Source organism: Balearica regulorum, chromosome W, assembly GCF_011004875.1.
Source record: "Balearica regulorum gibbericeps isolate bBalReg1 chromosome W, bBalReg1.pri, whole genome shotgun sequence".
NCBI lineage: Eukaryota > Metazoa > Chordata > Aves > Gruiformes > Gruidae > Balearica > Balearica regulorum.
Window position 1 is genome coordinate 1,178,598 of NC_046219.1, and position 27,216 is coordinate 1,205,813.

A 27,216-nucleotide genomic window follows, 5' to 3' on the forward strand; every position below is an offset into this window, starting at 1 on the left:
TGAATTTGGTGTTCATACTCTACTTCATTAGTTCCCCTTTTTTTAGTAGATATTGAGAAACAAAATAGCATGTTTCCATCCCCACATTGGTAAGTAGAATGCTACTTAGGACTGTAAGTGATGTTATTTATTTTGTGCCAAGTTGTGCCAATTGTGATTGATGCTTTGCAGGTATAATAAATTTCACAGGTTATTAGCCATTCAGTCTTTTGACAGTTGGTTAAAATTATAAGAAGAGAGAAACAGGAAATAATAATTCCTTTTTTATATGTTTGGTAAAACAGAACTGAATCTACAGTCATGCCCTTAGAATCTATGTGTCTTGCAGTAATCATAAATCCCACAGTTAATTTTTTCGAATAGTCATTACTATGCTTGAAGTGGATTGCAACTTGTTTAAAGGTGCTGTTATGATGAGGATCAAAGAAATATAGGTTTTGGTTTATTTCTTTAGGAGGGCAAGGACTTGGAATCAAAATCATACTGAAATGATTATATCTTGGTAAAACTTGACACTGTATTTGTTAATTGTGTTTTTACACTAGGTTGAATATGTAATCAAATGTGACATGTCAGCTCTTCAGAAGATTCTGTACCGCCACATGCAGGCCAAGGGAATCCTTCTCACAGATGGTTCTGAAAAAGACAAGAAGGTACAAAGGGGAAACTAGAACACTTATGGAACAATAGATCATGATCATGTGTTAACTACCTGACTTCGTTTATAAAAATAATAATAAGTAGGTTCTTACCACAGATATCTTTGAAGAAAGAAATCTCAATTAGACATGTTTGTGTTTTAAAAGACAGTAGTTTGTGCTCTCCATTCATAAGGTAAAAATATGCTGAGTTTAATCCAATAAAAAACCTGACTAATTTGGATTGTGGCAGCACTGACTACTACCGGGTGTTCATCTTTTCTCTCAGAGCCATTATTAAGCACAAATCTTGTTTTGGCCAGCTAGGGTATGAGTGCCTCTGTTCATACATACAAATAACATCTGTTCAAGCAAAAAGATGTTAAAAGAAAAATAAGATTCAAAGTTGTCCTGGTTTCAGCTGAGATGTAGTCATGTAGTCATACATTAGAATATGCCAAAATAAATGTTGACTTGTCTATCTTAGGACTTTGGCACATTGTCAAGTTATTGTAGAGAAGACAAGTAGCCATGCATCAGCTTGTCTGTAAATACATATTTTACATTGCAATAGATGTGAGGTAGCTTGGATTTACCGTGAGATTCCTCAGAGTAAGATCATGTAGGCACTTAGAGCAACAAACATGAGCCAGCAATGTGCCCTTGTGGCAAAGAGAGCCAATGGTATCCTGGGCTGCATTAATAGGAGTGTTGCCAGCAGGTCGAGGGACGTGGTCCTTCCCCTCCGTTCAACACTGGTGAGGCCACACCTGGAGTCCTGTGTCCAGTTCTGGGCTCCCCAGTACAAGAGAGACATGGACATACTGGAAAAAGTCCAACAAAGGACCACAAGGATGATTAAGGGACTGGAGCATCTCTCTTATGAGGAAAGGCTGAGAGAGCTGGGACTGTTCAGCCTGGAGAAGAGAAGGCTCGGGGGGGGGGTCTTATCAGTCCATATAAATACATGAAGGCAGGATGCAAAGATGACAGAGCCAGGATCTTTTCAGTGGTGCCCAGTGACAGGGCAAGAGGCAATGGGCACAAGCTGGAACACAGGAGATTCTGTGTGAACATCAGGAAACACTTTTTAACTGTGAGGGTGACTGGGCACTGGCACAGGTTTCCCAGAGAGGTTGTGGAGTCACCCTCCTTGGACATATTCAAAAGCTGTTTGTACATAGTCCTTGACAACCTGCTCTAGGTGGCCCTGCTTGAGGTCCAATTTTTCCCCATCCTCCAACGTTTTTCTTTTCTGTAAGTAATTCATCAGGCTCTCTTATTCATGCTTCCTGGTGCCAGCAGAAGGAGGTGGTGGTCATTGAGAACTCTTTGCTTTGAAGATCCAATAACTATGGTTTTAGGGAAAACTCTGTCATTCTGCAGCTCTGGTCTGCAATCTGCTCAAACTAGAGAGAATGCAAAGCTCTAGTAAACATTTCATAAGCAAATGCAAACTGCAGTTTGGAGCAAATTGAGATAGACTTTCAAGGGATCAACAGTAGACTTTGACATGTGGACTACCCCCAATCAAATGGCAGTTCCCTTCCAGAGATGAATTTACCAGAATATAAAATGATCACAGAATGTAATTTTTCCTAATCTCACTCTTGGAAATGTCTGAATTGTTTTGGCTGAGATATTTTAAAATAATTTCACCTGAGTGACATAGTGAGTTTGGAAATTGTACCAACTCTGGTAGCAGTTTCACAAAGTTATAGCAAATCAAAATGGGACCTTAAAGTGAGAAGGGTTAGTCAATCTTAATATGGTGTTACCAAATGTATTCATCAGTGATAATTAGATTGTAACCATCCCAGCTTAGTGGAACACCTGATAATATTTTACTGTTTACAATTTACATGGTTTCATAAATAAGCAGTAGAAATAAGCAGTAAGTGCTTATTGTGACTGCTATAGACAGATATGAGATGTAGTACACTTTCCAGGTTACTTGGAAGTTTTTGATCTTGTCTTTTTGGATCATCCTCATGATATTTTACTTTGAACAGCCAGATAACTGCACCTTATTTCGCAGCTTCAAATATTTTTATTTCATGGTGATATGGTGTTCTGCTTTGAGCTAGAAGAATTTTTATGTCTCCTTTTGAAATTGAGTTTCAAAAGTTTCATTAACAAACTAGGAAATGGGTTTCATAATATGATTTGTGTTGTTTGCTTTCCTAGGGAAAAGGCGGGGCAAAAACTCTTATGAACACAATCATGCAATTGAGAAAGATATGCAATCACCCGTATATGTTTCAACATATTGAGGTAAGTCTGTCATGTTTGATTTTGGGGGCCTTTTTTATTCAGGTGTCTAACATAGTCAAAAACTGCTAGCACAGGAAGGAACATCTTTGGCAGCAACACTTGTGCTGGAAAGAACACATTTGAGAAACACTCATTCCATTCCTCTGTATAAGTGAAAAAATGGAGCAGTCACCAGATTTTTAACCACAGTCTTAAATTAACTTCTACAGCATTTGTTCTTTTTGAGGCACTATCTTTAAAAAATATAGTTTTCTGAGTTTAAGATATTCCATATCAACTTGCCACTACCTGTGCTTAAAATAAAACTAAGTTTTAAAATAGAGATATCAGTTTAAAATGCCATATAGTAGAACATATAGTAGAACCTTGTTATCTAGCAGACTGCTAATCCTTTAGAATATCTATCAAAAATTACCCCCCCCCCATACCCCTCCTTTTTTTCCTCAAAGATTTGTTTACTCTGTAGCATTTCTCATTACTGAGCTAAAGCTCACTAAAATGTAGCTACAATATACAAAGAAATGAGCATCTCCTGTGGTGTATTATTGTGTTTTTTATTGTTTGCTCACTTGCTTGTTAACTCATGAAATTCAGTATTTTGCAAACGGGTCTCCCAGTAATCAGTGCAAATTAATTAGGTTCTACTGTATTTGTAATCTGGTAAAAAGCATACAGAGGGAAATTATTCCTACAAGCCAAGCATTTTAAATAAAGCAGTAGCAGGAAAACATTAGAGTACTTGTGCCACAAGGCAAATTCCAAGGGTATGAGTGTAATGGGACTCAAACCCCATTCATATAATTTCTTGATATAGGGATGCATAATTTTGACCACTGTATAGACTGTGTCTAATATTCTGTTTATTGCTTATAATTCTGCAGGAATCCTTCGCTGAACATTTAGGCTACTCAAATGGTGTCATCAATGGGTAAATCCTTATCTTCTTCATATATGCTGCAATGAAACTATTGTATCATATCTTGTTTCCAAAAGCTATATGTTCTCAAAAACTAAGCAGTTTCTAAGATAAATCTAATCAGCTATAGAAGGAGCCTAACCAGCTTAAAACTCTTCCTATAGTCCCCCAGCCCAAGGGACTGCTTCTTACTTCAAGGGATGTTTCCTCTCTGAAATGGCAGTTTAAAGTTGCTTTTATAGCTGAATGGTAATTAGAAATTTCTGGACTCCAGTCTTGTCCTTGACTGATGCTGAAGCCCTGCCGAGTGACTAATGTCAAAGCAAGGAAGTTTTTATCTGATTTAAAGTAGTCTTGTGCTTTGAAAAGAAGCATTCGGCTAAACCAGAGAATTTATTTATTGATAACTGTACACTAGTCCTTGCTAAATCAGGGACAAGATTGACACCTTTGCCCAATTGCAATGGCATGAGACATTATTTCACATGGAGAAGACAAGGGGCAACGGGTACAAGTTGCACCAGGAGAGGTTTCATCTCGACATCAGAAAGAAATTTTTTACAGTAAGAACGTTCACTGGAACAACCTCTCCAGGGACGTGGTAGAGTCCCCATCACTGAAGGTTTTCAAGATGCAATTGGACAAGGTGCTAGATAATCTCATCTAGGCTCCCTTTCCCATGAAAGGTTGGACCAGATGATCTTTTGAGGTCCCTCCCAACCTGGGCTGTTCTATGATTCTGTGATTATCAAAACTTCCTTACAGAGGTCCCTGGTGTTTTCATATCTGTGATTTATTATTATTTGTTACTGTACCATTTCTCAGTTTTAATTTATCTCCTCTTTTGTTTTTATTCCCTTTCAAATTAGGGAAATATACAGAAAGCATTTAAATTCCTCTGTTATTGTGGCTCATTCAAGTATTGGGCTAGGAATGATTTCCAGTTAGCCTTAATCTACCTCTGATTTTATGGGGGGGTATGTTTTCTTATTGCACTTGCGATTGGATTACTGGCATCTGTCCACTCAAATTTTCTGTCAGCAATTTAAATGAACCTTGTCATAACAAAATTTTAAGTTTACTACTAAACTACTAATATTTTGCTTTTCAATTCTTATAATTCAGCAACACATTATATTTACATAAAATGCTCAAACTGATACTTCAGTGATGCTTGTACCCAGTTCTTAATTGTTCAAAGGCTATGTCAGTAATTTCCATAAAGAACTATTAGACTTTAAAGATCTCTTGGCAGCAAGTCCTGGCTCATTTGCTTGCAGGTTCTCTTGACATATACGTTTTTGATAAAGACCATGTTAAAAAGGTTAGAATCATAGAATAATTTAGGTTGGAAGAGAACTCCAGAGGTCACCTGCTCTAACCCCTACGCAAAGCAGGTCAGGTTGCTCAAGGACTTGTCCAGTCAAGTCTTGAACACTTCCAAGGCTGCAGATTATACAGCCTCACTGGGCAGCCAGTTCTAGCATTTGACCACTCTCATGGTAAAAAATATTTTTCCTAATATCTTATCAGAATTTCCCATGTTCCAACTTGTATCCATTGTCTCTTGTCCTATTACTGTGCAGCTCTGAGAAGATTCTTCACTGTATCCTCCCATTAGGCAGTTGTAGACAAGCAATAAGGTTTCTCTGAGCCTTCTCTTATCTAGACTGAACAAATCCAGCTCTCTCAACTTTTTCTTCTATGTCATGTGCTCCAGTCCCCTGAGCGTCTTGGTGGCCCACCTCTGGACTTGCTCCAGTATGTCAATATCAGTGTGCAGCAATAAGGATGATGAAAAAAGAGATGGAAATGATCGTCTCCAACACTCTGCAGAAACAAGAGCCTGAACCCCCACCTGCACAGAAAGAGCAGCCAGAGTCTGTACTCATTGGGGTGGCAAATGGAGACTCTCATGATGGTGAAGGCTAGAAGCTTGTGACTTCTGGCAGCAGGAGGAAGGCTCCTGCTCCACTTGCAGATCTGCAACTACAGAATAGGTGTAGTGCCCTGGTAGCAGATGAGGGACCGGAAGCTCTGTCTGAGGAACCATTGGAGCCAGCTGAGACTGAACCATGCAGCAGCATCAGGAGGAAGCGGCGAGTGATAGTAGTGGATGACTCCCTCCTGCAGGGGACAGAAGCCCCCATCACTCTTTAGGGAGGTTTGCTGCTTGCCGGGGGCTTGGATCTGGAACTGAGAGACTGTTGATGCTTGTCTGGCCCTCAGAGTATTACCCTCTGCTGCTCTTCCACATGTGCACCAATGATACTGCCAGGGGAAACCTTGAGTATATCAAGAGTGACTACATGAGGGTCAAAGGTATGGGGTCCCAGGTGCTTTTCTACTTGATCCTATTGATGAAGGGGAAGGGCTTGAGGAGGAGTGGATGGAACCTGGGGATCAACAACTGTGGCAGCACAGCTGGTGTTGCTGATAGAGATTTGGCTTTAATGGCCACGGGACCCTCAGGATAAAGGACTGATAGGGAAAGACAGGATCCACCTGACCGAGTGGAGCAAAAACATCTTTGCCAACAGGCTGGCCAACCTGATGAGGAGAGCTTTAAACTAGGAATGACAGGGGAGGGAGATGACAGCCCACAGTCAAGTGAGAAAGTGGTAGACTGGCTTGGTAAGCCGAGGGTACAAGGTGATGTGGACAGGAGAGACCTCAAAATGAACAAAACAGGACACAAGGGAGCCCACCCCAAGCATGTGCACACAAATAAGGAAGTGCCAGGAGGACAGTATTGTGGGGGAAGCTCTCACCCCTTTTCCTGGGAAATCAGCATGACTGTGTGCCTCTCTGAAGTGCCTGTACGCTAATGTGTGCAGCATGGGGAACAAACAGGAAGAATTAGAGGTCTGTGTGCATTTGCAGGGCTATGATCTCATTGGTATTATGGAGATGTGCTGGGATAGCTCACATGACTGGAGTGCTGCCATGGATGGATACGAGCTCTTTAGGAAGGACAGGCTGGGAAGGCAAGGAGGGGCAACTGTCCTTTATATGAGACAGCAGCTGGAATGCATGGAGCTCTGCCTAGGGATGGATGATGTGCCAGTCAGGAGCTTATGGGTTAGGATTAGAAGGCAGACCAATGTGGGTGACGTTGTGGTGGGCATCTGCTATAGACCACCTGATCAGGAAGAAGTAGATGAGGCCTTCTTCATATAACTGGAAGAAGCTTCATATTTGCAGGCCCTGATCGTCGTGGGGAACTCGAACCACCCCAATATCTGCTGGAAGGACAAGACAGTAGAGCATAAGCAATCCAGGAGGTTTATGGAGTGTTTTGGTGATCACTTCCTGACACAAGTGATCAAGGAGCCAATGAGGGGAGGCACTCTTCTGGACCTGAATACCTCCAAACAAAGAAGGAGCAGTCTTGACTGTACTGATCATGAGATGGTGGAGTTCAGGATCCTGAGAGGAGGGAACAAGGCAAATAGCAGGATCATAACCCTAGACTTCAGGAAAGCAGACTTTGGCTTTTTTTAGGGATCTGCTTGGAAGAATCCCATGGGAGACAGTCCAAGAAAGCAGAGGGGGTGCAGGAGAGCTGGTTGATATTCAAGGATCACCTTCTCCCAGCTCAAGAATGGTCCATCCCAACATGCAGTAAGCCAGGCACAGGCGGCAGGAAGTATGGATGCACAAGGAGCTCCTGAGTAAATTCAAACATAAAAAGGAAGCATACAGGAGGTGGAAGCAGGGACAGGTGACCCAGGAGGAATATAGAGACACTGTCCGAGCATACAGGGATGTGGTTAGGAAAGCCAAAGCCCATCTAGATTTGAATCTGGAGTGGGATGGGAGGGGCAACAAGAAAGGCTTCTGCAGGTATATCAACAGCAAAAGGCATGAAGTCCAGCTGGAGGCCAGTCACTAGTGGTGTCCCCCAGGGGTCAATACTGGGGCCCATACTGTTTAACCTCTTCTTTTCTGACCTGGATCTTGGGACAGAGTGCACTCCCAGCAAGTCTGCAGATGATAGAGAATTGGGAGGAGTGGCTGATACACCAGGTGGTTGTGCTGACATTCGGAGAGACCTCAGCAGGATGGAGAAATAGGCGGTTCAACAAAGGGAAATGCCATGTCCTGCACCTGGTATGGAATAAACCCATGCAACAGTACAGGCTGAGGGTGTCCTGTCCCACTCAGGGGGTGAGGGTGAGGTTAACTTTTTAATTCTCTGCACGGTAATGAGAAGTAACGACAATTACTTTAGAGGTTCAAACCAATCATAAATTTACTTAAAACTCAGTGGAACTACAAAAGATAGAGGCTTGGCAAAAGTCATAACAATGCTCAAAATTTAGCAGGACCATGAAAGGTAAGCGTTTAGCAAAACGTGTGACGATATTACCCTAATGTGCCGAAAATTAAGTTAGAGACAAAGAGAGTGATAGAGAGGAAAAGAAAGAGAGAAAGAAAAGAGAGAGAGAAAGAGAGAGAGAGAAAAGATATCACCACCCTTGGATCCAGCGATGTTCTCTGCTCGTAGTTGCAGTCTTCAGGTGGTGGGCACGCGCCGAAAACTTATGTTTCCCCTTTTTATAACCCGATGTGCCCGCCCCATAGGCGGGGGTCTGTCATCACTGAGCAGGCGCAGTATGTGCTCAGGAATGTTCAGAAATGTTCTAGAAATGAGTCGGTGGGTTGTGGGGGTCCTGGGGACTCACTGCCCCCCCCCCCCCTCCCCTTCAGGGCTGACCAAGTGAGTGGTGATCTGTCACAGGCACATGGTGCACAGAGCACAGATGGTCATTGTTTCTGTGTTTCAGGAATAGAGGAGTGGTCTCACAAGACGTTATCCTGCCTCCGCAGGCTCCGTCCTTGTTCAACACTCCCTGGTCATCATCAGCCCATCCCTGTCCATGTCAAGACGGGTGTTTGCGACATTCACTTGTTATCAGAGCCTCACAGAGGGCTGACCAGCTGGAGAGCAGCTCTGCAGAAAAGGACCTGAGGGTCCTGGTGGACAAGAATCTGACCATGAGCCACCAATGCACTCTCATGGCAAAGAGGGCATCCTGGGCTGCATTAGGAAGAGCATTGCCAGCAGATCGAGGGGAGGAGATCCTTCCTCTCTACTCAGCACTGCTGAGGCCACATCTCAAGTACTGTATCCGGTTCTGGGCTCCCCAGTACAAGACAGACATGGGGATACTGGAGTAGGTCTAGCAAAGGGCCGCAAAGATGACTAAGGGTTTCACGGAATAACTGGAATTACTATTTAGATCAGGTCAGAACAGAAGCAGTTTATTACTATAGCTATAGGAGAGAACACAGAGCAGCAGTGAGAGAGACTGCTGATATGAACCCGTTGCAAATGGGGTAGTTGCAGAGTTTATATACCTTTTAGGTTATACAACCAGGTTCTTCACCAAAACTGTGTCAGATAAGCAGGACATGGTAAACAACAACAGCGATTGGAATTCTTCAGATAAGGAGGGTCTAGACAGTATATCCTTTTATGAATAATTCACTCCTTTGTTAATGAAATCTTGCTGACTGGTGAGACCATTAGCTGCAAATGTTTCTTAACTAGTGAGGCCTGCAAAGGCCTATGAGGCATTAACTATTTTGCTTCCACAAGAGCATCTGTCATATGAGGAGAAGCTTAGAGCTGGGACCGTTTAGCTTGGAGAAGAGATGGCTATGGGGGGATCTTATCAAAGTGTCTAAATACCTCATTGGAGGAGTAAAGAAGATGGAGCCAGACTGTTCTTAGTGACGCCCAGTGGAAGGACAAGAGATACTGCCTCGTTCCACATCTACTATGTCCATTTCAAGGATCAATCATTAGAGTCTGCACACAGCAATGATCTCACTTAGAAATTACAGAAGATGTTTCAGGGTTAACAGAATGTTTTGATATTTTTTCTCATTCTGTACAAGAAGGAAGTGTGTTTTTCCTATCCTAAAATCCAAGTGCATATATCATCCTAAATTATTTTACAACACTTGACTCCATCATTCCATGTCTCCAAGCTCAAGATTGTTTACGGATTTCCATCTGTTGGATTTATACTTTCACATTAGGAATCTCCCCTTCCCTCGTCGAAGAAGATATTTCAGATTCTCAATGAAACCTAGGTGGTAACAGGATGCTCTACCCAGGGACTTTCTCCACTATCAAAAAGTTCTGAGAGTGACGTGATGTAATGGAAGGGTATTTAAGAGCACAGAAGACTGTTCATGTCCAGATGATTTGCTGATCAGGGGTAAATCCCAGCAGGCAATCACAGCAACCCTGTGATATATCTCATCTTCTCATCAGTTTTTCATTAGCATGGACTTCAGTTTGGAAGGGACCTGAAGGAGAATTCTGATTCCTTTGTCCTCTATGCCCTTTTATAGGAGGACAGAGAGGCACAGGAGCCATACCTGAACCAAAAGATGCTGGTATTAAAAGTGTTATATGTGAAGCTTTTCTGCCCCTCTGTCTGTCTCAGGGAAAATAGGGAAAGATGATTATCACACTGCATGCCAATATACTGAATAATAAAGCCTGTCTTCATGCAGACAAACCAATGCCTGCCTGCCTGCCTTCCCTCCTGCCTATCCTTCCTGCCTGCCTGCTTGCCTCCCTCCCTCCCTCCCTCCCTCCCTTTTTTTTTTTAAACAACAAAGACACCATCTGAAATTTATTGTGGAGATTTTTTTAGGGATTTCCGTAGGGGATTTCATTTCTCTCCCTCTCTCCCTCTTCTACTCTTCCTTTTTAATTTATTCCAACTTAAAGTTATGTTAGCACTTTTTCCATTGCTTAGATAAAAAAAAAAAATAAATTGATTTAAATTTGTTCTCAACACTTCTGTCCAACTGGCTAGAAATGGTTTCCGTCTTACTCTGAGCAAGGGATAGAGGAGATTGCGTGTATCCTCCACATGACTCTCTTCCTGTTTAAGTGTCAGCAATGTCTTTTTTTCTTTATTAGTGTACGAGACCATCTGTCTCTCAAATAGTTTGGCCTTTTGCATAGCAATTATATATGTATACATCTCAGAAGGCCTTGTATCTTGTGGACCGAGTATACAGTTCGTAATGGTGAATTATATTTTAAGGCTACGGATTTAGAGTTACAGGAGAGTTATGTGTAATTTGATTTTCTAAACTATATGGTCGTCCTACTCATTTAGCCACCTTTGTTATTCTCTTTCTGATTTTTGGCTTAAACATCTTTGTGTACAAACCTAGTGCTCAGTCTGTTTTGTAACTCATCTTGATAGCACAGACAGAAGATTAGTAATCAGAGCAAATAAAGATAGTTCAAGAAGATATTTGATGTGCTTGAGAGTCCACAGAATTCTTACATTTGGGGGGAGGAACCCTTTCTTAAAAAATAAATAGATAGATGCAATTCATGTGGGTTTTTTTTCTTATTTTAATCAACATCATAAACAGTTTTAAAGAGAGAAAAGCGCTATCAGTTTTGTTTTCCTTTGAGTAAAGGAATCTATCCTCTATCATGATATGACACGATTGTAATTAGAATGCATTATTAAAAGCTTTTCTAAAAGCAGGCTTGTCATGGCATTTATTGTCTTTTTTCCTCTTAAACAGAGCTGAGCTTTATCGGGCCTCAGGGAAATTTGAACTACTTGATCGTATTTTACCTAAGTTGCGAGCTACTAACCATCGTGTGCTTCTTTTCTGTCAAATGACATCACTCATGACCATTATGGAGGACTATTTTGCATTTCGAAATTTCCTTTACTTACGTCTTGATGGTAAGCTGAATGAAAATAAATTTGCGAGTGTTTTTCTGGTTCAGCAATTTGACTATGTAGTAGAAAAACTTTCTCTTCTGTACTATAAGCGTATGGAGATCTGAATGAAAATATCCAACTTCTGTCTGTCTTCAGCTACAGGCAGAGATGTAAAATGATAAAACAAGCCGAGGGTCAGACCAAGCTGATCAGTAAAAACTGATTGTCAACATACAGGAAATTCACCGTGTTGCCAATGTGTACAGTGCTTAGTTGTTACTTAGAGCTTTGTGTAGGCCTTTTACCATGGTTGAATTCTCTGCTTTCTCTCCCTCCCCTATCGAAACCATTGTGTTTTGAATGTGGTCTTTTAAGAATTTTTGTTCCCTTGATATTAATCTTGATTTTTTAAGGCCAATAGTGAAATGTTAATAAATCTATGTTTGTGTACACATATAGTTTTTAAAATATTTAGATTCTGTGAGTGCTCATAAGGCCTTAATCAAAACTGAAGCTCCATTTTGCATGTGTATATCATCTATTGAAACTTGTCAGTCATAAAATGTTGTCAAATAGATAGTTGCATCTTTTCAAAGTCCCCTTTTGAAATGTCAAGCCTACTTAAAATAAAAGTTTGGGAACCCTCCTCCCAAGTGCTATAGACAGTTGGCTGAAACATCCGTGTTTGCATCTATATTACAGAAAATATAGCTGAGATGGCAAAGAACAAAAGTGAGCTAAAATTTCCCTTCCACATGTGCCTTAAACAACTAAGATGATTGCTTTAAAATTATTTCAGTAGAAGATCTTTGTCATAGGGTTTCTTTATATTTCTTTTTTAATTTCTTCTCAGGTACAACAAAATCAGAGGATCGAGCTGCCCTGCTGAAGAAATTTAATGAACCTGGCTCACAGTACTTCATCTTCTTGCTGAGTACAAGGGCAGGAGGGCTGGGCTTGAACCTCCAGGCTGCTGACACTGTTATAATCTTTGATAGTGATTGGAATCCTCATCAGGTTATTTTTATTTAATTATCTTCATGTAATATGGAAATAATTGTTTGTGCTTTTTTAGGCTTTGTGTTTTAATTTGGGAAGATTGACAGTGAAATGAAAGTATATCATAAAATGCTGCTTTGGGAAGAATTGGCAAGGCAAACTGTTACAATCAAGTAGTGTTTTGTTTTAAATCGGTAAAGTGATACTGTGTCTGTGTATATAGTTTTTCTGAGTGCCAGGGAATCCTCAAAGTTAGAGTCTTACAGTTTGCATTTTCTGTTTCATTGGTATAACTTTGTTCACCCTTTAATCATAAGGCGCTAATAAATGGCTCTCCATTCAAAAAGCTCATGAAGCAGATATTAAATAATTTCTAAGATTACTAATGCATTTAAGATTCTCAGGAATAGTGATTTGCTTTAGATACATGGGTCTATGGCTATATTATATTATATTACATTATATTATATATCTCCAGCTATATTGTTGCCTCTGTTCTTGTACCTGGACTAGAGTCTATACTTGGTCTGGCTGGGATGGAGTTAATTTTCTTCATAGCAGCCCATATGGTGCTGTATTTTGGATTTGTGACCAAACCAGTGTTGATAATGCATGCACCAGTGTTTTGGCTGTTGCCAAACAGTGTTTGCACAGCCGTGAGGCTTTTGATTTTTCCTACTCTGCCCCGCCAACAAGTAGACTGGGGGTGGGCAAGAAGCTGGGAGAGGACACAGCCAGGAGAGCTGACCCAGACTGACCAAAGGGATATTCCATATCATGTGACGTCGTGCTCAGCAATAAAAGCTCAAGGAAAGGAGGAGGAAGCAGGGATGTTTGTAGTCATGGTGCTTGTCTTCCCAAGCAACTGTTATGTGTGCTGAGGTCCTGCTTTCCAGGAAGTGGCTGGGCATCTGCCTGCCAAAAGGAAATAGTAAATAAATTCCTTCTTTTGCTTTGCTTGCACGCACAGATTTTGCTTCACCTATTAAACTGTCTTTATTTTGATTGACCATTCTTCTCACTTTCCTTCTATTTTCTCCTCACCCCACAGGAGAGGGGAGGGAGGGAGTGAGTGACTGTGTGGGTGCTCGACCATTGTCCAGGGTCAACCCACCACAGTCCTTTTTGGTGCCCCACATTGTGGTGGGTTGACCCCAGCCAGCAGATAAGCACCCACACAGTCGCTTGCTTACTAGCCCCTTAGCAGAATGGGGGAGAGAATCAGGCAGCCAAAAGGGTGAAAAGTCCTGGGTTGAGATAAAGACAGTTTAATAAGTGAAGGAAAGATATAAAAGAGACATTGGAAGAAACAGGTGTGCCCAAGACATCAATACCTGGCTCCAGGACTCTGCCAGAACTTTGGTTTTTATAACCATGGAAGAGTCTTTGAAACACAGGGTATGCTGGGCCCTGACAGGATCCACCTGACCCGATGAGGGAAACGCATCTTTGCTTGGAAGCTGGCAGGACTGATTGAGAGGGCTTTAAACTAGAATCAGTGGGGGAAGGGGATACCAAGAGGATTGCTGAAGGTAAACCAAGGGTTGGCATGGCATCGCCTGAGGCTGGCGATGCTAATGGGAGCATTTACTCTGCTCCAGAGAGCACTGAGGGCTTAGGAGCACATCTGAAATGCCTGTAAACCAATGCACATCATAGTATGAGAAACAAACAGGATGAACTGGAAACGTTGGTCCATTCCCAGAGCCATGTTGTCATTGGTATTAGTGAGACTTGGTGGAATGAGTCCCATGACTGGAGTGCTGGGATGGAGGGCTACAGGCTGTTCAGGAGGGATAGGCAGGGCAGGCAAAGTGGAGGAGTTGCACTGTATGTAAAGGAGAGGTTTGATTGCACAGCACAGTTAGGGATGATGTGGTTGAGAGCTTCTGGGTGAGGATTAGGGGGATGGAAAACAAAGCAGATGTCATTGTGGGTGTCTACTATTGATCGCCCAGCCAGGATGATAGCACTGATGAGTTCTTCTACAGGAAATTAGGAGAAATCTCTAGATGGGTAGACCTTGTCCTTATGGGAGATTTCAACTTCCCAGACATCAACTGGGAATATCATACTGCTGTGACAAGCAAGCCTGGGAAATTCCTGAAGTTTGTGGAAGATAACTTCTTGTCACAAGTACTCAGTGAGCCAACTAGGAAAGATGCCCTCCTAGACTTGTTGTTTGTGAATAGAGAAGGACTCGTGGGAGATGTGATGGTAGGTGGCTGCCTTGGGCACAGTGATCATGAAATGGTTGATTTTAAAATTTTCAGTGTAATGAGAAAAAAGGTCAGCAGAGTTGCTACCCTGCATTTCAAGAGAGCAACTTCAAGCTACTCAGGGAGCTAGTTAGCAGCGTCCCCTGGGAATCTGCTTTTGAGGGCTTAGGGGTCCATGAGTGCTGGTCAGTTTTTAAGAACCACCTTTTAAAAGCACAGGAGCAGGCAATCCCATGGTGTCGCAAATCAAGCAAGCGGGGCAGAAGACCAGCTTGACTGAACAAGGAACTCCTCATGGAACTCAGGCGGAAAAAGAAATTGTATGATCTCTGGAAGCGAGGTCAGGCTTTGCAGGAAGATTACAGAGCCGTGGTTTGCATATGCAGGGAGAAGACATGAAAGGCTAAAGCTCAACTACAGTTGAAACTGACCAGTGTTGTCTCAGACAACAAGGCTTTTTTATGTATGTTAATAGCAAGAGGAGGTCCAAGGAAAACATTGGACTGATACTTGATGAAGATGGTCACCTGACTAATAGGGATGAAGAAAAAGTGGAGGCATTCAATACTTTTTTTGCCTCAGTCTTTAATAATACTGATAGACCTTGGGCTGCCTGGTCCTATGAGTTGGAGGACCACGAGTGTGGGAACAGTGACTTTCCATTTGTGGACACTAAAATTGTAAGGGACCAGCTGTATCAGCTGAATGTTCATAAGTCCATGGCGCCTGATGGGCTTCACCCCAGAGTACTGAAGGAGCTAGCAGATGTTACAGCAGGACCCCTCTCAATCATCTACCAAAGGTCTTGGGAGTCTGGGGAGGTCCTCGCTGACTGGAAGCTATCCAACGTTATTCCAATTTACGAGAAGGGCATGAGGGGAAACCCGGGAAACTACAGACCTTTTAGTCTAACCTCAGTACCTGGAAAAATTATGGAGAAGATCATACTGGGTGCTATTGAAAGGCATTTAAAGAACAATGCAATCATCAGGCACAGCCAACATGGGTTCACAAAGGAAAAGTCCTAACTAATTTGATATCCTTCTATGATAAGATCACCCACCTAGTGGATGAAGGGAAGGTGGTAGATGTACTTTTCTGGATATTAGTAAGGTATTTGATGCTGTCCCTCACAGCGTCCTTCTGGACAAGTTGTCCAACTGTGAGATGAGCAGGTACATGGTGCACTGGGTGAAGAACTGGATGAAGGGCAGGGCTCTAGGGGTTGCAGTGAATGAGGCTACATCTGGCTGGTGACTAGTCACCAGCGGTGTTCCTCAGGGCTCAATTCTAGGGCCAGTTCTGTTCAATATTTTTATCAGTGATCTGGATGCAGGAGTTGAATGCACCATTAGCAAGTTTGCTGACGATACTAAACTGGGAGGTGCTGTTGACTCTCTCAAGGGACGAGAGGCCTTGCAGAGGGATCTGGATAGACTGGAGCATTGGGCAATCATCAATGGCATGAAATTTAACAAGAACAAATGCCGGATTCTGCACCTGGGACGGAGTAATGCCGGACACAAGTATAAATTGGGAGAGGAGTGGCTGGAGAGCAGCCCTGCAGAAAAGGATCTGGGGATAGCGGTTGGGAGCAGACTCAATAGGAGTCAGCAGTGTGCCCTGGCAGCCAAGAGGGCAAACCGCATCCTGGGGTGCATTGAGCACAGCATAGCCAGCCAGTCAAAAGAGGTGCTTATCCCACTGCATTTAGCATTGGTTAGGCCTCACCTTGAGTACTGCGTGCAGTTCTGGGCCCCACGATTTAAGAAGGATGTTAAGGTCCTTGAATGCATCCAGAGGAGGGCAGCAAAGCTGGTGAAAGGGCTGGAAGGCATGTCCTATGAGGAGCAGCTAAGGACTCTGGGCTTGTCTAGTTTGGCGAGAAGGAGGCTGAGGGGCGGCCTCATTGCTCTCTCCAGCTTCCTGAGGAGGGGAAGTGGAGAGGGAGGTGCTGAGCTCTTCTCCCTGGTATCCAGTGACAGGACACGTGGGAATGGCTCAAAGCTGCGCCAGGGGAGTTTCAGACTAGACATTAGGAAGCATTTCTTTACCGAGAGGGTGGTCAAACACTGGAACAGGCTTCCTAGAGAGGTGGTCGATGCCCCATGCCTGTCAGTGTTTAAGAGGCATTGGAACAATGGCCTTGATAAGATGCTTTAACCTTTGGTCAGCCCCGAAGTGGTCAGGCAGTTGGACTACATGATCGTTGTAGGTCCCTTCCAACTGAACTATTCTATTCTATTCTATTCTATTCTATTCTATTCTATTCTATTCTATTCTATTCTACCTTGGAAGCCAACACACATATACACGCCCATACACACTCTCTGCCCAGTTTTTATTGCTGAACATGACATTAAATGTCATGGAATATCCCTTTGGCCAATTCAGATCAGCTGTCTCAACTGTGTCCCCTCTCAACTCCTTGCCCACCCTCAGACTACTCCCTGGAGGAGACAGAGTGAGAAACAGAGAAGGCCTTGATGCTGTGCAAGCACTGTTCAGCACCAGCCAAAACATTGCTGCATTATCAACACTCTTTTGGTGACAAATCCATATCATGGCACCATCCTGGAGAAGCCCCCAACAGGCTGGTATGAAGAAAGTTAACTCCATTCTAGCCAGACACAATACATAAAATCACTAATGCATTTAAGATATTCAGAAATAGTGGTTTGCTTTAGATACACAGGTTTATATCTGGACTTTATAATATATACCTATATATATACCTAATATACCTAGTTATATTGTTGCTTCTGTACTTGTACCTGGACTACAGAGTTGCTTTACTTCAGGGTTCCTTTCTGGCCTGAAAGGCCACGAACTCTGAGTGGCAGAGAAGAATTCCATACTGTGGCCTATCATGGTCACTTACTGCACATGCTTTCAAGAAGCATTAGACTTACTGCATTCACGTTGTACAGAGCATGCACATATTTTTTTCCCTCCAGTTTGCCTGCCTGGGTCTGATGAACTCCCAAGAAGAAGGATAATCAGGAGTGAGCTAGATGAATTGTGGTGGGCTGTAGCTTGAGCACTTCTTTTTGTTATGCTAATAAAATCCAACATTACAGTGTCCTTTAAGCAGGGAGTGATTTGTGTAGCACAGTTATGTTATGCATCATTCCATATTCTTTGCCTAATAGGACTTGCAGGCCCAAGACCGAGCTCATCGAATTGGTCAGCAGAATGAGGTTCGAGTCCTGCGACTGTGCACTGTGAACAGTGTGGAGGAGAAGATACTCGCTGCTGCAAAGTATAAACTGAATGTAGATCAAAAAGTCATTCAGGCTGGAATGTTTGATCAGAAATCTTCAAGCCACGAGCGGAGGGCTTTTCTACAGGCTATATTAGAACACGAGGAAGAAAATGAGGTAAGGCAGATAAAAACAATCAAAGAGAAGATGTTTCAGTTGGTGCTCGGGAAGCAGCTATATAACTGGTAGGTGAGAGTGCAGTTTGAGTTCAGCTTGGGACTGCTTGAGACTGCAAGCTATTATAGAATTTCCTTACAAGAAAACAACTCTATTCCTAAAGGATATTTTCATGAGAACTTGTTGCTGCACCGTTAGACAAAGGTGAGGCCACGCAGGTGATGTAGTCGCGGTACCAAGTGGGAGCTGCCTGCAGGCTCCTCTGTTTACAGTGAACTGTCTGAGTTTATCCTGTAGCCAAGGAATTGCAGCACAACGCAGGCCTGAAAGCCAAGCTGTATGTGCGGCACAGCACAGGTCTGGGCCTACTCCCATTAACTGTTATGTGGATCACTAACTCCTAAATGTGCAACGGCTTCTCAGTCAGGATCTCTACGTTCCCACCCCTTGATCCACATGCAGTTTACCTTTACCAAACATGTATTGTAAGTTACAGATTATATTACTAACATATGGGCTTCTCAAGCCCTAAGTACGAGCCCCAATAGAGCAGACAGCCTGTTCAAGATCCCTAACTCCTCGAATACAATGTCTTCCGCAAGGCTCCCAATACAGCTGTGTAGCATGGAGGAAGATGGGCAGGAGATGGTCTTCAGAGACCCTGCAGAGGCAAAAGCTTGCAAATGATGCAAAGGAGGTGCATTTAGAGGCTGTGCTCAGAGGAGCATAAAGCCCTGAGCAACCTGGTCCAATCTCATAGCTGACCCTGCTTTGAGGAGGAGGTTGGACTAGATGACCTACTGAGGACCCTTCCAACCCAAATTATCATGTGATCCTATGACCAGTAGATGGAGACTCCCATGACAGGGAAGACCTGAAGCTTGTGACTTCTGGCAACAGAAGGAAGACTCCTTCTCTGCTTGCAGATCTGCAATTACAGAACAGGTATAGTGCCCTGGGAACAATTGAGGAGGAACAAGCTCCATCAAGGGAGGCATCAGAGTCAACTGAGCCTATACCAAGTATCTACTCAGCACTGATGAGACCACATCTGGAGTACTGTGTCCAGTTCTGGGCTTCCAACTACAAGAAAGAAATGGACATACTACAGTGAGTCCAATAAAGGGCCACTAAGATAATTAAGGGATTGGAGCATCTGGCATAAGGAAGAGGTTGAGAGAGCCGGGATTGTTTAGCCTGGAGAAGAGAAGGCTCAGGGGGGATCTTATCAATGTGTCTAAATACCTGATGGGAGGAAGTAAAGAAAATGGAGCCAGACTCTTCTCAGTGACAGGACAACAGGCAATGGGCACAAACTAAAATACAGGAAATTTCATTTAAACATAAGAAAAAACCCCTCTTTTTTACTGTGAGGGTGGTCAAACACTAGAACAGGTTGCCCAGAGAGGTTGTGGAGTCTCTGTCCTTGGAGATATTAAAAACCCAACTGGACATGGCCCTGAGGAACCTGCTCTAGTTGACCCTGTTTGGGGAGGGTGGGGGGTGTGGGTGTTGAACTAGGCAGTCTCCAGAGGTCCCTTCCAACCTCAACTATTCTGTGATTCTGTGATTCCTTAAAGGAGTCTAATTTTCATATCACCTCCAAACAATTCAAGAAAACAATTAACTATCATAATTGAGATAACAGTATTTTTCCATGCATAACACATCTCTCAGCTTAAACAGAATAACTGTCAGATACTGATATAATTTCTGTGGCTTAATGAGTTGCTTTAGGTTAATGAAAGGTTTTGTCATCTGTAATTCTTTATTTTAGGCTTTCAAAATACTCATCTTAACTATTTTTAATAAAATTTAAGAAAAACCCCTTGTGAATATCTGCCAGAATCTTTCCATATTAAAAGACATTCCTTCAGTAGTCATTAAATCTATTGTATTGAAAGCAGTTAAAACTGTGAAATAACACAGCTCATACGTTTTTTATATTCACTGTGACACAGGTTTGATTTATACTATTACTTCACATGTTCATACAATTATTTCCAGTGTGACATATATTAAAAGCAATGTTGCTGCTCCCTATCATTCAGTTACAAACATGCCTTTTGTGTAGGATTGGAACCTCTCTGAAAATGCATTCTAGGAATGCTCCCAAAGAGGGTACTGAAGATGTCATCAGTTAAAACTTAGCTTAATATGTGATATGTTGCATCAGTATTATTTGTTGTATACTTCTCACAATTTTCACTTGCATTTTTTACTAGACTACATTAAAAAGTACACATGCTTTCTCTTCTAGCTCTGCACATTTCTGGGTTTAGAGAAAAATATGATAAAATTGAAGGAAAAATATTATTGAGTAATTCAAGATGATAGTAAATGCGCACACATTGAGAGGAAGAAGAGAGTTTCACTAGTTCAAAATCCAAATATTTTGGACTTCTTGTATTCTTTTGCAGGATTTTTGGGGCAGTTTTTAATAGTCTACTTAATGAAGGCTTTTTATGCATGTGATTTTTTTCATTGTTGTTAGGGTTGGTGGGGTCTGTTTTAACTCTCAAGTTTCTTCTATTCCCCTCCACTTCTTATTTTCATTTCTTCCCATATGCACACGCGTTCAAGTATATGCACACCCACAAAATATGTAATGATTTTAAAAAAAAACCCACACAAAAACCAGCTAGCTTTTTCCAAATGTTGAATGTATGAAATATTGGTGGGGAGGGGAACCAACAGTTCCACAGCTTATGCCACCAGAACACTGTGTCAGAACACTATCGCTTTTCCAACTGCTTTATTTATTTCATGTTTGAATTACAAATTACATGAGTATTTAGTGAGAACTGAAGTGGTAATCATACTTTTTTCCTGAAGTGTAGAAATCTTACCAATGGAGGGGAAATGGGATGTATAGATATAGATGCAGGCTTCTTTTGATTATTTTGAAAATAAAAGACTGTAGAAAGTTAATTTAGAGCTACTACATACTGCGTTCTACTCCACCTCCATTTTAGTGAGTACAAAACATTTATTGTCATGTAAAACCCTTAACTGTAGGTTTACAATATACTGTAACACAGATTCAGTGAATGTTTTAAGGTTTTTATGTGGGAACCAAACTGAAGTTTGTAGCTTTGATTTACCTGTCCTCTTATGAAATTTAAAATGCCATGTACTTTCAAAATAGTTGCTGTATTTGGAGAGAGGAACTGAGCATTATGGAGCCTTATCATGTTAAAAATGGACACCATAGCTCTTCAACATTTATGTTTTCAGTTGATCCTAGAGTTTTGGTTTATTTTGGCAAATGAATGTTTTCAATTTTATAAAATAACTTTTTGTCAAAAAGACGGATCTTCACCAGACCCACTTCTTAGGGAAGTCTGCTGCCTCCCTGGGGCCCAGGTTAAAGATGTTATGAGAAAACTTCCTTGCAATAAGTCGTCCAAGGGTGATCAAAAGAGACTTCGGGGCCTTGAGATGACTGGTTAAGGGATCAGGAGCACAAGTAGTGTTCTCCTTTGTCCTTCCAGTTGCAGGGAATGTTGTTGGAAGACACAGGAAGACCCAGCTGATCAATACCTGGCTCTGTCACTGGTGTCACCGGCAAAATTTGGGGTTTTTTGATCATGGGTCGGTCTACACGACACCAGGTCTGGTGGCGACAGATGGGGTACACGTTTCTCAAAGGGGGAAAAGGATCTTTGTGCAGGAGTTAGCAGGGCTCATTGAAAGAGCTTTAAACTAGATTTGAAAGGGAAAGGATAAAACCAGGCTCACTAGTGATATGCCATGGGATGGCACGCCAGTGTTTGTGGGACAGTGTGCTAGCGAGGTCCTTCAGTCTGCTCCACAGTGTGCTGAGTACACTGGAGCACATTTGAAATGTCTCCATACTAATGTGCGCAGCATGAGGAATAAAGAAGAGGAGCTAGAAGCAGTCCCAGAGCTTTGACATCATTGGCAAAACCTGGTGGGATGAGTCCTGTGACTGGTGTGCCGTGATGGATGGTTATAGGCTCTTCAGGAGGGATAGGCAGGGCAGGTGAGGCGGGGGGGGGGTGGGTGTGTGTGTCGCTGTATGTAAGGGAGGGGTTGGATTGTATGGTGCTTGCAGTTGGCAATGACACAGTTGAGAGCCTCTGGGTAAGGATGAAGGGGAAAACAAATAAAGCGGATGTTGTTGTGGGAGTCTACTATCAACCACCCAGCCAGGACGATGACATCGATGAATTATTCTACAAGCAATTAAGGCATATCTCTAGATCAGCTGCCCTTGTCCTTATGGGTGATTTTAACTTCCCAGGTGTCAACTGGGAATATCATACAGCAGACACAAACAGGTCCAGGAAATTCCTGAAGCACGTTGAAGATAACTTCTTGGTGCAGGTACTAAGGGAGCCAACTAGGAAAGATGTCCTCCTAGATTTGTTGTTTGTAAACAGAGAGGGACTCATGGGTGAAGTAGTGATTGTTGGCTGTCTTGGTCACAGTGACCACAAAGTAGTTGGGTTTCAAATTTCTGGCGATAGGAGAAAAACTGCCAGCAAAACTTCGACCCTGGATATGGGGAGAGCAGACTTTGGGCTGCTGAAGGAGCTAGTTAGTAAAGTCCCCTGGTAATCTGCTTTTGAAGGTATTGGGATCCATGAATGCTGGTCACTTTTTTTTGAGCCATCTCTTAAGAGCGCAGGAGCAGGCAATTCCAAAGTGCCAGAAGTCAAGCAAGCGGGGCAGAAGGACAGCTTGGCTGAGCAGGGATCTTCTTCTAGAACTTAGGTGGGAAAGGAAAGTGTACCGACATTGGAAGCAAGGACAGGTGACACGGGAGGACTACAGAGATGCCGTTTGCCACTGTAGGGAGAAAATTTGCATGGCGAAAGCTCAATTAGAATTCAAGCTGGCCAGCACCGTGAAGGACAACAAAAAGAGCTTTTTAAAATATGTTAATAGCAAAAGGAGAATCAGAGATAACATTAGTCCATTGCTTGATGGGGTCATTCACCTCACAAATAGGGACATAGACAAAGCAGAAACGTTTTAATGCCTTCTTCGTCTCTGTCTTCAACACTGATGATGGGCCCTGGGACCCCTGGAGCACTGTGTTGGAAGACTGTGACCAGGGGGATGATAAACTCCCAGCCGACTCTGAAGTTGCTTGAGACTTGCTGCTCCAGTTGGACGCACATAAGTCTATGGGGCCTGATGGGATTCATCCCAGGGTACTGAAAGAGCTGGCCAATGTTATCGCAGGACCTCTCTCCATTATTTTTCAATGGTCTTGGGAGTCTGGAGAGGTCCCAGTTGACTGGAAGCTGGCAAATGTTGTCCCAATTTTCAAGAAGAGTAAGAAGGAAGACCCTGGTAATTTCAGGCCTGTCAGTCTCACTTCGGTGCCTGGTAAAATTATGGAGAAGGTTATTCTGGGAGTTATTGAAAAACACTTGAGAGACTATGCAGTCATTGGTCATACCCAACACGGATTCACAAGGGGAAAGTCCTGCTTAACTAACTTCATTTCCTTTTATGACAAGGTCACCCATCTAGTTGACCAAAGGAAGGCAGTAGATGTGGGGTTTTTTTATTTTAGCAAGGCTTTTGATACTGTCTCTCACAGTATCCTTCTGGACAAAACATCCAGCATACAGCTAGAGAAGTACGTAATACGTTGGGTGAACAACCGGCTGAGGGGCCAGGCTCAAAGAGTTATAGTAAATGGGTTTGTATCAGGCTGGTGGCCAGTCACCAGTGGGGTTCCCCAGGGCTCAATTTTAGGGCCAGTGCTCTTTAATGTTTTTATAAATGATCTGGACACTGGAGTCGAATGTACTTTAAGTAAGTTTGCTGATGATACTAAACCAGGAGGAGCCGTGGACTCCCTTGAGGATAGAGAGGTCTTACAGAGAGTTCTGGATAGACTAGAGAGCTGGGCAATCACCAACCGTATGAAATTTAACAAGAGCAAGTGCCGGATTCTGCACCTGGGACGGCTAATTCTGGTTATGCATACAAATTGGGGGACGAGAGGCTGGACAGCAGCTCCGCGGAAAGAGATCTGGGGGTTTGGGTTGATGGCAAGTTGAATATGAGTCAACAGTGTGCCCTGGCAGCCAAAAGGGCACCTCAGTATAAGAGTGACATCAAACTATTAGAGTGTGTCCAGAGGAGGGCGACCAAGATGGTGAAAGGTCTTGAGGGCAAGACTTACGAGGAGCAGCTGAGGTCACTTGGTTTGTTCAGCTTAGAGAAGAGAAGGCTGAGGGGTGACTTCATTGCAGTCTACAACTTTCTCAAGGGGGGCAGTGGAGGGGGAGGTGCTGATCTCCTCTCTCTCTCTGGTGACCAGCGATAGGACACGAGGAAATGGTATGAAGCTGTGTCAGGGGAAGTTCAGATTGGACCTTAGGAAAAGGTTCTTCACTGAGAGGGTGGTCGGTCACTGAAACCGGCTCCCCAGGGAAGTGGTCACGGCACTAAGCCTGTCCAAGTTCAAGGAGCATCTGGACGACGTTCTTAGTCATATGGTTTAGTTTTAGGTAGTCCTGCGAGGGGCGGGGAGTTGGACTCGATGATCCTTATGGGTCCCAACTCAAGATATTCTATGATTCTATGATTCACTTCTCACTTTCTGAGTGTACAGTGATTTACAGAAATATGGATTGGGTATGCTTTGTTTCTAGGAATTTTTTTTCCCAGGATTGTTTTCTTTCCTTCTGCTTTGACAGTAAAGATCTCATAGTGTAGAATGCTATTACTGGGGGAGTGCTGTAGAGCAGCAGAAGGGAAACGTGTATGCTTTAATTGAAAAACAAGCTGACAACTAACTGTGCTTGTGAAACTGAAAAAAAAAACCACGAATCAAAATTTCCCGGTTGCATGTTTGCTCACTTCCTCATTCTCAATATATGAAAGTGATAAGTCCTAATTGTCTCTTTGATTAAGTCTATTTTGTGTTACTTCTGAATCAATGAAGAGCTAGGCACTTTCAAGTTTTTAATTTTCATTTGAGTATTTCACGCTCCTTTTGAGAGAGAGAGATATCAGTGCAACAGTGGCTCAATGCAAATGGTTGCCTCACTTTGGACATTGTTTTTTTTTGTTTTTCTAATGCCTTTTTCTATTTAAATAGGAAGAAGATGAAGTTCCTGATGATGAGACTCTGAATCAGATGATTGCTCGGCATGAAGAGGAGTTTGATCTCTTCATGGTAAGGACATTATGATAATAAGTAGTATATCTTCTCTAGCTTTTTCAACATTTTGTTTTGCTAAAGGTGTTATCCTTCTGTGATTCAAATGTTGGATTATTTTTGTGAGAGGGAAAGACTTCATTTGCTCACATTGTTCATCTGGGAAAAGGAAAGAATCTAAACACAGAACAGCATCCTCACATGACAAACAAAATGCAGAAATCCCTGCTGAGTGGTACAGTGGAACACTGTCCATTCAGAGGACGATTTGTAGGTGGTTTGATGGATTTAGACAGTGCAAAACTGATGATCACTGCTTGTCATGCTAATCCTACAGCATTTTTTTTCATGGCTCCTTGCGTCTTGTACTCACATGTTATAGTATTAGCTAGGGCAAGTACAGATATTTAACAAAATAGTAAGACAGGAGATTGATGGTGCTGTTTTTCTTTAGGAAATTACTTGAGTTTGCTGAGGATTATGCCAAGGGCTCAGCTGTGTCTCTGCTGCTAAAACTTTTTAACAGTTCTCAAAGCACACCTAGATGATGGTGGTTCAAATGCCAGCAATCTCTCTGTATTAGTACTTCCCTTGTTGTTACCATTGATGGAATAATTACTAAAACATCAGTGTAGGTAATTGGCCTTTTGGCAAGTATCCAATGTGGGGATTGCTGGAGGACCTATCAAAATCAGTCCCTTATATTGATACAGCCACAGGAGCACACTTAGATAAATGTTGAAGGGAACCCTTCGTCCTCTATCTTTCTGCACTGGTGGGCACAGGTTGATCTTTTCTCCAAAGTGAAGCAACACAGGTACTCTCACAGTTCTCCAGGTGGGGTCTCACCAGAGCGGAGTAGAGGGGCAGGATCACCTCCCTCGACCTGCTGGTCACACTTCTTTTGATGCAGCCCAGGACACGGTTGGCTTTCTGGGCTGCAAGCATGCATTGCTGGCTCATTTTGAGCTTTTCATCACCCAGCACCCCCAAGTCCTATTCCTCAGGGCTGCTCTCAATCCATTCTCTGCAAGTCTAGTCCTTTAGGTGCTAAGTTTTATTTAAGGAGTTAAGTTTTTCTCGGACAGCATTAAAGACTTGATGCACTGGAAGTGAATGCTTGCAGGGATCTCTATAATTTTAAAATTTCCCTCAATATAGTTCAGATGTAAGGAGATTGGCAGGCCAGAAATCAGGAGATGATAATTTGATCCATAACTCAAAGGAATAATTGCAGCCAAATGTCTCCTTCCTGGACTCCATCAAAGATGCTTGCTTCTGTGGAATTTCTGACTGTTGCTATATCTAACCTCACTAACTGAATGTGGAAGATAGATACACAGTGACTAATGTGAATGCTGTTGTATCACACATCAGGGTTGAAAATGAAGTATCCGGAGTTCATTGTGCTGTAGAAATAGATTTGCTGCCTGAAACAGCATTTTAGTATTAAAGATCATGAAAGAAAGAACCAAAGCATGGATTGAAACTCATTATTTAATTGAAGACTATTTAGATACAAAGATAAGTAGATATAAATTGAAGAAGTGCATCATTGGCTGTGCTTATTAAATCATGATGCTCATTTATCACTCCCATCCACTAATTATGCAAAGATTCTTCTTTAAATATGGCTAGTAAATTTCCATCTTCCATGATGTCAATCAGTTGATCTTGCAAACTAATCGGAAGGTGTTGCATTTTTATGTTTTTAACAAATGAGTTCAAAGCCCACTGAAACTCTTAATTTGGAAGATTTCTAAACAGGTTAGGAAATTCTGCTTCCAAGTTTTTTAACTGTACGGATACGAGAGTCTTTATAGGTGACACGCATCATTTTCAGCAACAAAGTCACATAATGATGGAAACATTTCCAAAAAGCCATTTTCAAAATGCTTTCTCTGTAGCATATTTCTTTT

The 27,216-nt window shown here is 42.4% G+C and overlaps 1 protein-coding gene and 1 long non-coding RNA gene across 7 annotated transcripts in view; one reads left to right on the top strand and one right to left on the bottom strand.

Moving 5' to 3' along the window:
* LOC142599246 (uncharacterized) overlaps window positions 1–27,216 on the bottom strand; it is a 426,921-nt gene that overhangs the window by 205,025 nt on the left and 194,680 nt on the right. The gene's annotated exons all lie outside the window — the stretch shown is intronic.
* Window positions 1–27,216, top strand: part of LOC142599148 (SWI/SNF-related matrix-associated actin-dependent regulator of chromatin subfamily A member 2) — a 686,065-nt gene that overhangs the window by 108,435 nt on the left and 550,414 nt on the right. For 5 of the 6 annotated variants that reach the window (XM_075738850.1, XM_075738849.1, XM_075738852.1 and 2 more), the window contains 7 exons: window positions 546–653; window positions 2,826–2,912; window positions 3,794–3,840; window positions 11,404–11,570; window positions 12,403–12,566; window positions 17,920–18,147; window positions 25,238–25,315. In XM_075738850.1, the coding sequence (XP_075594965.1) occupies window positions 546–653; window positions 2,826–2,912; window positions 3,794–3,840; window positions 11,404–11,570; window positions 12,403–12,566; window positions 17,920–18,147; window positions 25,238–25,315 (879 nt within the window). Of the gene's footprint in view, window positions 1–545; window positions 654–2,825; window positions 2,913–3,793; window positions 3,841–11,403; window positions 11,571–12,402; window positions 12,567–17,919; window positions 18,148–25,237; window positions 25,316–27,216 lie in introns of those variants that run through there. The other variant, XM_075738853.1, reaches the window with a different exon arrangement.